This window comes from Alnus glutinosa, chromosome 7 (assembly GCF_958979055.1).
Source record: "Alnus glutinosa chromosome 7, dhAlnGlut1.1, whole genome shotgun sequence".
NCBI lineage: Eukaryota > Viridiplantae > Streptophyta > Magnoliopsida > Fagales > Betulaceae > Alnus > Alnus glutinosa.
The window spans coordinates 25,189,521-25,205,337 of NC_084892.1; the positions used below are offsets into that span (position 1 = coordinate 25,189,521).

Consider the following 15,817-nt stretch of genomic DNA (forward strand, 5'->3'; position numbering starts at 1 on the left):
AAATAGTAGATAAATTGTGGAGTTCGAATTTAAACTCATAACTTCCGCTCTGATACTATATTGTATAACCACTTATCCTAAAAGTCAAAGCTAGCTTATAGAAAATTGTAGATTTAATCATTTAACTAATATTCTAACCATTTCCCTTTAAATGAAATCCTAATAACTCTAATCCAAGCAAGCTTTTCCTTAGAACCACCGATAAAAGATGTTCAAACAGCTTTCACTTACACCTGTACTGTTCATTACAAACTCGTGTTACATTTTTTTTTTTTTTTTTTTTTTTTGGGGGGGGGGGGTGGGGGGTGGGGGAGGGATGAATAAGCATTTACTGAGAAGAAAAAACACAATACAAAGAAGAGACCCGCACAAAGTCCTCCCAACAACAAGAAGAAACAACGTACACCACCAATAAACCACACAAACCTACGAGGCTCACTCACAACCAGAACAAACTTGCAATCAGCAAGCAATGCCAGCATGGCACTAAAACAAAGCCAAACCAAATCGAAAAAAGACTAATTGACTAAGATCGAGAACATCGATCTTCAAAGATAGTACTCCAAGAGCTTCTTAACATTCTATTCGCAAAGTTAAACTTAAAAGAAAGAGAATTAATCCGAAGCCTAACCAGTGAGATAATGTCCAGAAAAATATTGGCCATCTCTAATTTGTGCTTAATTACCAGCAAATAGTCTAGACTTTATGTCTCTCCAAATCAATGTTGTAGATCGACCATGGAGACAAGCATCAATCTAATGATCTTAAAAACAAGATAATTACCTTTGAATTAAATTGCTCACCACATCATGCAAAAGATCAACCTAACAAGAATAAGTACGTACAAAGGCAAATTGCATTTGACAAAAAAAAAAAAAAAAAATACCCTGCCATTACAAACTATTTTGCCCGGCAAGTAAATTAGTTAGCCACTAATCTTTCCATACCCAAGTGATACTCTTGTTGCCAATGGTCACAGAAGCCTGTTTATGATAAAGCAAGACTATAATTACCCCCATATTTGTGATTATGGCGTACGTGTACTTTTTTGGTGGTTAGGATGGAATCATCATTTCACATAATAACTTGTTAATTTCTTCAAATTCTATATGAGTGCAAGGAAATAATTGGACTGGAGCCTCTTCCGTTAAATTCTAAGATTAATTAAATTGATCATATATCAGAAAAAAAAAAGATAAAGAGCTTTTGATTTTAATTTGTTGATGAACTAGTAATCACGTATTTTCTTTTGATTCTTTTATCCCTTTCATTTTTCACTAGGCATGCACAATGAATATATTTGATTTCAGGAGAGTTTTAGATCCCACGCAATTAGCAGAAAATTATTCCCAAATTAAATAAGCTTCTTACAGCAAAAGTAATTATGAAACCATCACCCATTAATCAAAATGAGAAGATCAGGGTGAACGATTTTGTGAATCTCTTGAAAGAAATTATTAACCGATCGATGCATTTAATACACCCTCCATAAACAAAAACATAATTATAGTAAAAGATTAAAAATTACAAGCAATATTTTAAGTTTTACAATAAATGAGAGAGTGTCCAAAAAACAACAAAGATATACAAAGAATTACAAAGCCAGCTGAAATAGCAGCAAGGATTACAAACAATATCAATACTGATCGCCATTTTATATATGTCGTCCCATCAATTGCAATAATAAGGCAATTGATATAATCTTTTAACTAGAGAGAGTAGATAAAGAGGTGGATATAAAAAAAAATAACCTCTTTCAGTAGCTCATGACTTCCGACTCAAAAGTATTCTCTTGTTTCTTGAGGCTCAGGCCCCAGCCGAAGTTCTAGGTCCAGTCCTGCCGTAACCTGCGAAGGCGCTGGAATCCCCTTCTCTTCATTCCCGCCGGCACAACCACCTGCCTTTTGGGCCGATGGTCTCTCAAAAAACAAGGGAAGCTGGTGACGTTCTTCTAGACCAATTTCGTCCCTATTATCATCTTCCAGATTGAGAGAACATGGCTTTTTAGGACTGCAACTCTTTTCTTCACGTGACTCTAGTTGAAATAAAAATTTCTCCTCCAAAACTCGAGGCTCCTGATGGGCGGGATTCAGTGTGGACTCCGGAGGGAGAGAGTTTTCATCGGCAGCTTGTTTAAGCTTGGCTCTATCCCTTCGATGGATATTCATGTGACCCCCTAGAGCCTGTGCATTTGAAAAGCCTCTCTGGCAAAAGGCACAGGTATATGATCTAACCTGGCCTGAGCCCTGCAACTCTGAGCCCCATTTCATCTGGTCAGACTTTTCCAAGTTTTGGGGATTAATCGCCATTTTCAGGCAAGGAAGGGTAATACACAGAGAAAGATCGAGAAAAGAGAAGGAAATGTTGGGGGGCCGGGAGAGGTGGTCAACTGGTCGGTTGTGGGATATATTGTTTTTATTGATGAACTATAGTACTCTTTTGTTCTAGGTAACTTGCATGCATGAACAACATAATTATTTTATTATAATTAATTTCTTATTTTTATATCGATCTTCAATAAATCTTGTGTACATGAATCTTGGTTAATTTTGAATTAAAGTTAATATATATTATGACGACTATTGGATGTCATGATATTATTAAGGGGTAATTACATTTTCCTCCCATGAACTACCGGCCTGTGTCATTTTGCCCCACGAACTTCCACTTCGACTAAAAGAGAGCATTAAACTACCATTTTTACACATTTTGCCCATTTCCGTTAGGAATCCCGTTAACTTGGATGGAATATACCATTTTTTTCCGTTAATTTTGATTTAAAGACCAAAATGCCCTCTACAGTAATTAATAAAAAAAAAATATTAAAATTAATATATTTAAAAAAAAAAAAAAAATGAAGGAAAAAGGGGTGGTGGCAGCCACCCCTGAGGTGGGCGGGTGGCCTGCGAGCCACCCCGGCCTAAGGGGTGGCCGCACGGCCTCACAGAACCTGGGATGGCCGCGCGGCCACCCTAGGTCATTTCTAGAGTGGCTACGCGGCCACCAAGCTTCCGTGGTGGCCGCGAGCCACCCCCAAAGGTGTCTCCGGCCACCTCTAGGGTGGCTCGCGGCCCACCCCGGCCTAAGGGGTGGCCGCACGGCCACCCCAGAGGTGGCCGGAGACACCTTTGGGGGTGGCTCGCGGGCCACCCATGGCCTCTGGGGTGGCTGCGCGGCCACCCCTTAGGCCGGGGTGGGCCGCGAGCCACCCCAGAGGTGGCCGGAGCCACCTCTGGGGGTGGCTTGCAGGCCACCCATGGCCTCTGGGGTGGCTGCGCGGCCACCCCAGAACCGCCACCCAGCCACCTCAGGGGGTGACGGCTTTCTTCATTTTTTTTTTTTAAGATGAGGGTATTTATGTTATTTTTGAAATTGAGTTAGGGCATTTAAGTCTTTACATGAATTAGACTGACGGAATGGGGCAAAGTGTGTAAAAATTGTAATTTGATGCTCTCTTTTGGTCCAAGTGGTAGTTCGTGGGGGCAAAATGACACAGGCCGGTAGTTCATGGGGGAAAAGGTAATTACCCTTATGCCGAAAAGAGGTGTTCAGTTTTTTTTTTTAATAGATAATGTTCAGTTTTATTTAAGTTAGGAGGAGAATACATTTTGTCCTTGCACTACGACCACTTTGAAGTATTTCTTTCTAAAATATCAAGATTTAAAAATTATTAAAAAAAAAAACCAATTTTTTTTTTTTTAGAAAAAAGGGTGGCGGAGGGTGGTTTGGCCATCTCAAAATCCAAAAGGATAATTTGTTTTCAAATTTTTTTTTTTTTATTATTGTTTTAATAACTACTAGGGTAACGTGTTTCAGTTGACAGGGTATTTTGAAAAGAAAGACACCAAAGTATACATGTGACGCGCACGTAACCGCTTTTTCATCAATTTTAACGATTAATCTTGCTAATGGAGTGGCCTTTTTGAAATGGAATGGTAGTTTGAGGCTCGCAAATGCCACTTTTTGAAGTTTGGTGGTGCAAGTAGGGGTGCCAATTCGTATTCATGTGTCGGATATGGGTTGTGTTGAGACATAAGTTTAACACTATATAAGTCAATTCTAACCCGACCTATTTAATTAAATAAGTTAGACCCTTCAACCCTAACCCGTTAATTTGTGTCGAATTAGCGAGTCATGTTAAAAATTACAAACTTTAATGTCACGTATTGCGTTCAGGTTATGTTGAAGCATGTGGGTATAAGACTATATAGATCAACCCTAACCTAAACCATTAATTAAACGGATCAAACCTTTCGACTTTAACTCATTAATTTCGTGTCGGGTTCATAGTCTTGTCAAAGATTGTCAGTCCTACGTGCAAAAAAAAGTTATGGTAATTTAGGAGGATCAAAGTATATTTTCCCATTTTTAAGTTTTTCTTTAATTAAATGACTAACATATACTCTTCAAAATGGTTAAAAGGACATAAATAAATTAATTCATAGCAATATATTTTGGTTTTTGAACAGAGATTTTTTTACTGTGCTGAACAATAATTAAAGTCAGTAATGACAGTCGCAATCTTGGCATGAAATCCCTTCTGCTCATTCAAGGACTCGACTAGACGCCTTCTTTGGATTCCATGAAGAGTATCAATATGGTAAAAAAAACCTATCAAATTCATATTGCACCCTTTGGAACTTCAAAAAGGTTGATCTATTACTTGCTTAGCGTGAAAAGTTAATCTACTTATTACTGAGATAGAAAAGTTAATCTTTCATCTTAAGGTGATCAATTTGCGCAAGTTACAAAGGGTCAAGCGATCCATCCTCGGTTTCCCTTTCAAATTAACGTGGCAGTCTACGTGGTATTGATATGTCAATTATAATCAAATATAATTTTTTTGTAACGGACATCCATGCATGCCAAGTGTCATGTACTGTCAAGTTAATCACAATCAAATTAAATGTTTAGCTACTGATATGGTAGATGCCACTCGGACCTACAAATAGATGTGATATTGTCACGTCAAGATCAATTTTGAAAAGAATTTGTAATAAAACTCTCAGAAACCTTACTGCTTATAGCTAGCACTAGCTATTTAGTTTTACGTAAACGAATTATGTTACTTTTACTTGCAGCTCTCAGTTTACTGAAATTTTCAACTTATCCCTCAAATGTGTTTGTTTTTGACACAGTTCAGTTTTTGCTTCCTCCTACCAAAGCTTAAGCCAAAAATGAATGTTTAAGGACACCCAATCCATAGGGGATATGGATCCTGGACCGAAATGCTGCAAACTAAGGCTCCGATTGATTCGGCGTAAAATGTTTCACAGACGGCTTAATTAAGTTAGGTCAATTTTCAAGAATTTTCCACTAATCCTCTATAACTTGCACGGGAAATATATAGATTCAGTTCAATATATATATATATAACGTTCTGTTGAACCTTAATTAATTAATTGCCTAGGTCAGGTGCCATATCTTCTTCATCTTCAAGTACTCCTAACATGCATGTATCTCCTGCTTAATTCATAGAGTAAACCTAATACTCGTCTAACCTTAATTATTATTTTACGTACCACATTTTGAGTTGACCATGGTGTGGGTTTTAGGTACAATTAATATATAGTTAAATACCCTCATCATTCATCAATCTAACGACTACTTCTCATTGTCTCATCTCCGGCCGTCACCTTTTTTGTTTTTTTCTCTTTTTCGTCAGTTTCGCCGATTGAAAGGTTTCGCCGGGAAGGAAAGCGATTGTTCTCTTGCCATTATTAATAAAGTAAAACCTCTTATAATAGATGGATTATCAACTGAGTTAAGCGTCACTTTTAAAATTAAACCACCGGTTTATCAACTCTACGCAACGTATAGCATAAAAGCAGATAAAATGTGGTTTACTGGCCTTTTTTATTTATTTTTTCTTTTCTTTTTTACCTCAGCAATTTCTTTATTAATTTTCACTCAAGCTTACCAATTTATATATAACTCATGCATATACGTGTCATCCAGAAAGTCAATATCAGAACCTTTTTCAGATTTATTAATTTTCGCGCGGGTTCAAGTGCTTGAAGAGCATATCTACCGAAACAATTACTTTAATTTACCTTTTAATTAATCTCATATAAATATAGCATTGAATGCATTGTTGCTGACCTAAGTGCTTTGGATTCCAGAAGCCTGACTTGTTTTTAAGGCTGTGTAACACACAATGATTTATAATCCCTTTACTATCCCATGCATAAAGCATGTTGGAATTACAATATTTTCAGTTTACTATATGACTCCGTTCAAAATAGCAAATGAGTGTTACGTGGACTACCATATGATAGTTTACATTTCAGTAACTGACGTGGTATGCGTCACGTCTGTTTGCAAATACAGTAACTATTACATGAACTGTCACGTGACATCCTATATTTTAGTAGCTGACGTGGTAAATGATACATGGACTGTCACGTCAGTTTGTAAGGAATTTGTAGTAAAAATTATAATATTCATATTTCTAGCAAGATTGAATCTAGAATTTGAATAAATTCACCTAGGCAAAGTGACAAATAACCAAAACCATTAAACTGGTGGAATCAAGATTTTGTTTTGTTGCATCTGACGGTGCATGTACATAGTGTCACAACTTTTAAAAAATTTAAATGATGTTACAATATAGTACTTCATTAGGCCGGGTTAGGGTTCAATATATAGAATATACTTAAAAATGTATATAGTATTAATTAAAAGTTGAATTTGTTTTTTAAAGATTATATTGTATATGTATAGTACATAAATGTAACCTCATGTGTCACATTATGTATATTGTGTCAGAAGCTCACATGTTCTATTATTTTGGAAAATGTGTCACAATCTCATGGAATTGTGACACATTATTTGGGAACCAACTTTTGGTAAAAAAAAGGATTAAATACATATTTGCCCCCTGTGCTTTACGACCTTTATTTTTTGCCCCCTCAGTTTCACTTTTTATCAAATTTGGTACCTATGGTCTATGAAAAGACGGAAATGGTACCTCCGTCTAATTTCTCGTCCAAAACTAACGTCCACCCACGGCATTTTCTATCATGTTGTTGGAAACGATGTGTAAATAATTGGGTTCTGGGCTTCAAATTTTCAGGTACCCAATGACATGGGTGGACGTTAGTTTTGGACGGGAAATCATACGGAGGTACCATTTCCGTCTTTTCATATACCACAGGTACCAAATTTGATAAAAAGTGAAACTGAGGGGGCAAAAAATAAATGTTGTAAAGCACAAGGGGCAAATATGTATTTAACCCTAAAAAAAATTGGAAAGTTTAGCATTTTTTATATTTTAAATATGTTAAATATATTATCTAACTCATTTATATATCAATAAATAAATATATTAAATATTTAATTATTTAGCAACATACCACATACAAAACATCTACAAATAGCCACGTGTTGGATTATAGCACGTCATTGTCTTGCCACGTGTAATTTTTAGCATGTCACTAAAAATATACATTTCTTTTTTTTAGAAAAAATTATATATGTGCCGACATGTTGAATGTAGGATGTCACCACATGGTGACGTGGAGGATATAGCACATCGCCATGTGGGAACGTGTCCACTTCAACATGTCGCGGAATGCACACATGGTGCAAGGACCACGTTGTTGAATTATTTGCAGACGTGGCCTTAGTCCAAACGTGGTAAAAACGCCACGTGGCTACAACAGTTTTGAATACTGTAGCCACGTGGCGAAATGCCGAATTTTTTTGTCGTGATATAAGTAGGTCTTAACACTATACCAGCCCCGCATGCCTCCAACTTAAAGGTCATCAGGCAAGTTGCTCTTACTAATATTATATGCTTCCATCTTTGTATGGTTTTGGTTACGTAATTTCTTACGTACTGATCAAGTTGGGTTTACGTACTGATCAAGTTGGGCAGAGTTGAGAGATTGACAAAGATTGAGAAAAGAACACACCCAAGTTGGAGTGTTCCATAGGTGTTCTTTTAATTAGCCTTCCACTTTGTTAAAATATTGATTAAATTATTAAATTTACCTCTTTTTATCGGCTTAAACTTTTGGGATAAATAGTAATTTAACATGGTATTAGAGTTAAAGGTCCTGAGTTCGAATATTGATTCCGTCATTTACCTCCTATTTTAATTAAATATTTCACGTGTTAGACCTCACCTATTAAAAAAAAAGTTTGAATCCACGCGTGAGGGAGAATGTTAAAGTATTGATTAAGTGATTAAATTTACATTTTCCTATCAACTAAAGCTTTTAAAATAAGTGGTGATTTAACACGCTTTATGCTTAGAGGTAAAAGATAAGCTTGGTGCTTGGATGTGGTAGCCTTAAAGTTCGTAGTATATATGTTTTAAACCATGTAAATAATAATAATAATAAATAAAAAATAAAAAAAAACCCGACGTCATACAAAAATATATGGAAGTTGTCCTACCCCGCTAAATATCTGGGCAAATGGTTTAGACTTTGATTAAAAAAGAAAAATGCTACAAAAGAATTACTGATGTGAACTGTGATTAATTTATTTTACTATAAACATGATGTCATACATGCGTGGTCCATGTATTAATATTGAAATTGATAGAATATTAATTAAATGATTAAATTTGTCACTTTCTAGCTGCTTAAGCTTTGCGATAATAGATGATTTAATATGGTATTAGAGCAAAACGGATTTTGAGTATTATCTCTGTCATTCATCACTTTACATTTCAATTAAATATTCTTTGCGTTGGGCCTCACTTGTTAAGGGTTTGGGGCCTTCTTTCCTATCGGCTTAAACTTTTGAAATAAGTAGTAATTTTAACAGGAATCCAACACCATATTTCCTAATTTTTCTGCACTCTACAAAACCAACATATTTTAATCTTGAAGAAACTCATAATATTGAAATGGAAAAATAATGACAATAACGAAACAAAAGAAAATAGAGACAAAGAATATACGGTTGGTTTAGTGTTGGATACATATGTCGACGTCTACCGGTAGTGAAGAGCCCTAAAGGGCTATTATTATTCATTGATAATACTTTCAATACAAAATGTTCATATTTATAAGAGAATTGGGATATGTAAAGATAATATAAGTATGGTAGATGAAGATAAAATCAAATCTGATTACTTAAAACTTAGGTAAGAGATTGATTATAATTAATTAAATCTGATCATATATTCTAACAAATGTTTCATATCAATCAACATGCGTACCCTATTTATTTGATACAAGAAGGATGTATTTTGTATCCTGAATATTCTTCAGTTAATTAATTTTTACAATGGGCATTGGGCACGCCTCTAGGGATGTATGCAAGATCAATGAATTAATTCGAAAGGAAATATAAATTTTAATAAAAACTAGCTTTTGAGGCATGGGAATTAAATTCATATTATATTTCAAGTTCAAGGCCTTGACAATTAGATCATTTTTAATGTCTTTAATTCTAGCTACCTACATACGTAGGACATCATCGACTCCATCCATGAGGTGGCAGCATCTGGCCGGTCCAAGCTGCGTTTACGCATGCATGATGTACGTATGACGATCGACAATGTCCAGATCATCGATCAGTAACACTTCTTAAGGTACCAATATTTAATTAAGGGCATAATATTTTTGGTTCTAATGCATGCATCTATGATCTACCACCGTCCAAAATAACAATTAGATAAAGATATAGGCTTTGATCATCATCATCATCATCATATAACTAATTAATGATCATGAGCCCGACAATGACTGGAATTGTGGCTTTCTTAGAGGACATACAAAGCAGGCAAGCAATATGGTAACCGACTATTTCATCACCAAATAACAGATAATGATAGTAAGACACGTACGTGGGAATATATTGAATGAAAGATGTTCTCTACGGATCAACTGATGTTTTCTTTTTTTTTTTCGTTCTAATTAATGGTTTCTTTCTTACTAATTAATTTGTCTATATATATTTTCCACCCAAACTGCCTGTTTAATTTGCGACAAAACGTTCTATGTGTATGCCTGTGACCTCATTAGATACGATAACTCACCTATGATCAGTTATTGAGAGTCTATATTTATAAAATTTCCTGTTACAAATGTTAAAATATTGAATAAATGATTAAATTTATTATTTCATATTAGATTAAGTTTTTTAATTAGGTAACTGATAATTTAACATTGTATCATAATAGAGATCTTATATATATTCAAATTCTATTTCCATAATTCACCAACCATTTCAATTGAATATATCATGTGTTATATGTTGAGAAGAGTTTTAAACCCACTATGAGAGAGGAATGTTATAATATTAATTAAATTACTAAATTCTATCTTGCTATTAACTTAAACTTTTAAAATAATTAAGCATTAAAGTATTAATTAAATAGTGTTTAAAAAAAAAGCCCTATTTTGAAAGACCCCTTGGAAATCGTGTCTCGCATGCAGTAATGCTCAATTCAATTATATGTAGAGTAATGCTACACATCATCCCCTTGTCCTCCTTTTGTCCTCCCAAAATTAATGTGGCTCTTAAAATCACCATTGAATTTTTGATATATCACTCTTGGATTTTGATCCAATGGTGATTTTAAGAGCCACATCAATTTTGGGAGAATAAAAGGAGGATAAGGGGATGATATGTAGCATTACTCTTATATGTATTCGCACGTCCAAATAGGAAGGAAATTGGTGGAAATGAACAAATGATAACGGACCCCGAATTGAAGCATTTGCACCGGCAACTTTTCCCATATATATACAGTCCGACGATTGAAAAGTCCAAAGGCCTAGAGCTAATAATTCTCATTGTAACTTTGGTAAGTACGTTGCACAAGAGAATTGGTGGAGGGAAAGTATTGGGCATGTGGACCTGATATCAGTCCATTAACCAACTAACTCGAGAACAACTAAATAGCTCTACACTAAATCCTCTTCTAAGCCATGTCAGAAAGTACCGTCCCCATGATCCTTGACATGAGGCAATATGCATGATGGGGTCGTGGGGTGTAGGGAATATTTGCAGCAGAAAAATCTCCAATGAAGGTGTAACACGTGGCAGAAGGTTATGACAAAATCTGTTAAAAAAAATTGGCAGACACCAAGTGAAAGAAGATTTTTGTCTCCTTCCATATATAGCACACTACTTTTGCTTTCTCTAAGAGTATTCGTTTTGCTTTATACTAACTTAAGCAATAGAGTTATCTCTCACCGGTCCACTCCGACAAACTCTTTTGTTAAGTTCTTCTCTCCTTGTAACTACTTTCAATTATTATCTCGGCACGTGGTCAACTGTTCTATCAAGGTCCAACCTTGTATACCAACCCTTTGGGGTTATCTCTAACAATTCATACTTTTCATTCCAAAATAAATAAATAAATGTATGGAATGGAAATTAAATAACCATGTTCGGAGGTTAATCAAGTATTCGAAGAGGTTTGAACACCTTATTAAATAAACAAATAAATAAGATTTAAACATGCACTTGTTATCCGCTGATTAGTGTGATATTACTTGTTAAAGTTTACATCTTGGTGTATATTTTTTTGGTGTTGGTGCTTTTCTGAACAAAGCACTAGTATGGCTCAAACAATCTATATATACGTAATTTTGTCTTAATTAATTAGGCGGTGCACATTTTGCTGATTAGTTAGAAATTTCGTTGGTAGCTAGCTAGCATCCAATTCAAAGCACATAAACAGCGAGATTAACCGTGAGGCCCATGATATGTAGCACATAAATGGGCTTCCTGTCGCTGTCTAATGATGTACTGGGTTTTATGGTTCAAACTCATTTCCTATTTGCCGATCGAGAACAAAAAACTCATTTCCTATTTGCTTAGAACAAATACGCGTAATAAATACTTGCCACTGCCAACCAGACCACTAAAAGCAGCTGCGGTACAATTTGTTATTGATGGAGAGGCAGACATAGCTAGCAATTAGTAGGGAATATATGTTCATCAATCTTGTCATCTTTGTTTTCACTTGTTCGGATGGTGGTAGATATGTTTTCCATAGGGTACCAAAGACACAGCAAAAGAAAAGACAGCCTTCAATTTGAGGTAGGATTTGATTTTTCCCTCTCTTTTTTTTCGAGCTTCTGTGGTTTTAAAATTTGGATTTATATTGAAAAAAGTTGGTTATGCTCAATTGGAATAATGTCTACAGTAGAAATAAAATGGAATAGTTATTCTAATACTTGTGTTTTTTGCAATTTTAATTTGAATTTGATGGGATTAATTAAAACAATTTCTCAATTATGATTTGAAATGTTGCTTTGGGGTTTTTGTGCTGCTATATATTCTTGTTAATAAGAAATTTTCTGGCCGGGTTAAATAAGTTGTCTCAATGAAATTGGTGTACGTAAGTTGTTTAGTGTTTACTATTAGTTAGATGGCCTAAAGGATGTGTACGTTTTATTTCTTGCCATGAGGATAATAGTCGCATGGTTGGGATGGTGCTAGAAATTTAATCATAATAAAATTAAGAGAGAGAAATAGATTTTATCCTATTGAGATTAACAAACGTACGTTAGTTTCTCCCTTTGGGAGGTGGTTTTTTAATTTTTCCCTCAAGTTTTTTAATTTGTATTTACTGACCAGTCAAAAGTTAATACGCAAGATAAATTAATCCATGGGTTGTAATATAAGAAGATTAATACTACCAAGATAAATTATTATGTATTATGGCAGCTTAGTTAACTAATATTTTATGCGAAATACTGTAATATAATTAACTAAATAAAATAAATAAACTCAATAATAAACTTATTGAGTGGGAGATATCTAAATTAGCTCTAATACTTCGTTTGTTTCGGTGTAAAATGATTTATGAAAAATGATTTTGGTATTGGTATTTAGTAGGGGCGAAAATAATGGTCAATCGAAAAATGATTTTCTTTTGACCAAAAATGCTTAATAAATTTCGGAAAATGATTGACGCTTTTTAAAAACGTAAATTATTTTCCGTAGATGGTAGCCGCAGTCGACACTCTTTTAAACAATACAGTCGACCTTTACATTTAAGCAGTTGACTATTGCCAGATTTCGACACCGGTCGGTGCTGGAATCCGGCGACATCCGACAACCATCACCGGATTCCGGTGGTGCCGTGCTAGATTCCGGCCAGTCTGGCCAGAGCGGCCGGGTTCTGGCCAGGGTCCTGGTCGGATCCGGCCGTTCTGGTTGAATCTCAGGCCAGTCTAGCTGGATCTCCAGCCATCTGGCCGAATCCGGCCTGGACCAGGCCAGAATGGCTGGATCCGACCGTTCTAGCCTAATCTCCGGCAAGTATGGCCGGAATCCGGCCTTTTGTGTCGGATTCCGGCAAAAATCGCCAGAATCCGACACAAATGGCCAGATTCTGGCCACTTTTGCCGGAATTTGTATTTGTAAAATATAAAAAAAAATATTTATATATTATTTTATATTAACATTTTTTATTTTGTGAATAAAATTTAATTTTTTTAAATTAATATGATTAAATTAAAATATAAAAAATATTTGTAATTTTCTGTACGCGCCAAACACCGAAAAATGATTTCGACGGAAAATATTTTTCTGAAAAATGACTTTTCTAAAAATATTTTACGACATAAATCATTTTACACCGAAACAAACGGAGCATAAATAGAAGAACATAAATTTCCTATAAAATGGTTTATATGAAATTTCATACAACTCACATATAATATTGATATGTGTTCCTTAGCATGTGAGAATTACATGTTTTTCAATAACCAGGCTTTTTACATATTTTTTTTAATAGCATTAATAAAAAAACATGTGCTTCTCACACGTTTCTATCCTAAATGTTTAGAGCTAATTTAGATATCTCACACTCAATGAGTTTATTATTGAGCTTATTTATTTTATTTAGTTAGTTATTAATTACAACTTAATTAACAATTGGCGCGCAGTTAGATATTTTTGGCAGTTATACTCAGCACCTTGTATAAATTTATGACTTATGGGATCGATCATTCAGGCCAACAAATGTATCTTATGCAATCCTCACCCTGAGGACCAAATTATTCAGTTACTTTTTCTATTGGTGGGAACCAACTCTGATGAATTCAAAAACGCCTTTTTCCAGCTTTTGCTTTGATCGGAGTTGGAAGCATCGAAAAACCTTTGACGCCACCTTTGATGGAGGTGATAACCGTCTCGACCCCGATTCTGACATACTGGAGTTGAAGTGGGTCAAAAGCTGGAATTGGGAGAGGCTCGAAAACAAATAATAATAAAAAATCTCGTAGAGGAGAAGATATTTTCGTCTTCGACCTAAACAACCGAAGAATCAAAATCTTCATCTTCGAGAGACGATGACAGAGATTTTTTCTCATCTTCGTCTTCATCTAATGAACAGTTCTTTGTCTTCGAAAAGAAACAACCATGAACCAAAAAAGAACCAAGATGAAGAAGGAAAAATCTACCTAGAAATGGAGGTGAACGAAGAAGAAGACGTACGTACGTTGAGAGAGAGGGAGAGAGAGTCTATGGCATAGTGCAAAGTGCAAACTGAGGGATGATGGGTTAGGGCTTCAGCAAAAATATGTTATGTGTACTCACCAAAACGGTCTCGTTTTGAGTTTAGGTTGCATTTTCTTTTTCTTTTCTTTTCTTTTTTTAAAAAAAAAAGTTTGGTCGAATCGAAAAAAGTTGAAAGTCCTAACCATATTTCGACTTCCGAGCTGACTTTTTTTTTCGGAAATTTTAAAAGGCTTCCGAAATCCGACCTATGAACCATCGAAAGCTAATCGGGCGGGTTGGATTTTAGAATTTTGGTTTTTTGTCCACAGTCCACACCCTAACTTGTTCTTCTCTCTTGTGCCTACTCTAACCATGATATATGGCACTTCCTCGATCTAGGACAGATGCAGTATATATGGCCTGGGTGCACTTGGGAAGCCACAGTGCGCGCTTTGGCTATCTAGGAACTTTTTTAACAAATTAATATTTGTTTTTATGGTAGTTACTTATGTTAGCTGCTGTAGTTTATTGTATCTAGATGGAAAGAACTAATAGAATTGATTGTATGAAATCTACAAGCCCTACGACACTACAAAAAAAAAAAAAAAAAATCTGGACGGTTTTAAACCGTTTAGTATATAGTGTCGTTAAACAAATTTATGGACGGTTTGGGCAAAACCGTCCGGAATTCCAGACGGTTTGACCCAAACCGTCTAGAAACAGTTATGGACGGTTTTGCCCAAAACCGTCTAGACTTTTCCTTTTTTTCTTTTTTTCCCTTTCCTGTTTCGATTATTTTTTATATTAATTAGTTTTTTGATATTAAAACCAATTAATATGGTATGAATTAGTTTTTGATATTCGATCAGTTCATACGCCGACCAGCGACAGAGAAGGAAAGAGGCCGGAAGAGAAATCCGGACGACAACGGAGAAAGAGCGAGAAGAAGAAAGATCTGTCATCCACGCACACCGGCCGGCGACAGAGAAAGATAGAGGAAGAGAGAACCGTATTCCGATCGGATCTCTCTCTGTATGCGGCCAGAGAGAGATACGGAGAGTGGGTTTTGGCCGGATTTGGCCGGAAACCCAGACGACTTCGCCAAATCCGGTCGGAAACCCAGACAGCCTGGCTAGATTCGGCCGGAAACCCACGCATACCAGCGTGGGTTTGATAGATCCAACACTCCATCTCCGGCACTCTCTCCCGTTGTCCCGATCCCGCCGTTCCGTTGAGATCTCATCGCCCGTGTGAATCAACGAACCCAAAAGGAAAGACCCGGCCCTTTAGATTGAAGTGTCGGAGAATAGCATTTTGCTTCACCCTCAAGGTTGTCATTCGGCCGGCTGGGGTTCATCTTCATGAGGGGCTGGGGTTCACATTTGCGGCGTGGGGT

General features: G+C 35.9%; 1 protein-coding gene across 1 annotated transcript; it reads right to left on the reverse strand.

Moving 5' to 3' along the window:
- Positions 1-1,524: 1,524 nt before the first annotated feature.
- LOC133873858 (uncharacterized) lies at positions 1,525-2,421 on the reverse strand. The gene has a single exon (XM_062311641.1). It carries the CDS (start codon positions 2,307-2,309, stop codon positions 1,779-1,781), a length of 531 nt encoding a protein of 176 aa, XP_062167625.1. The 5' UTR covers positions 2,310-2,421; the 3' UTR covers positions 1,525-1,778.
- Between the last annotated feature and the right edge of the window lie 13,396 nt (positions 2,422-15,817).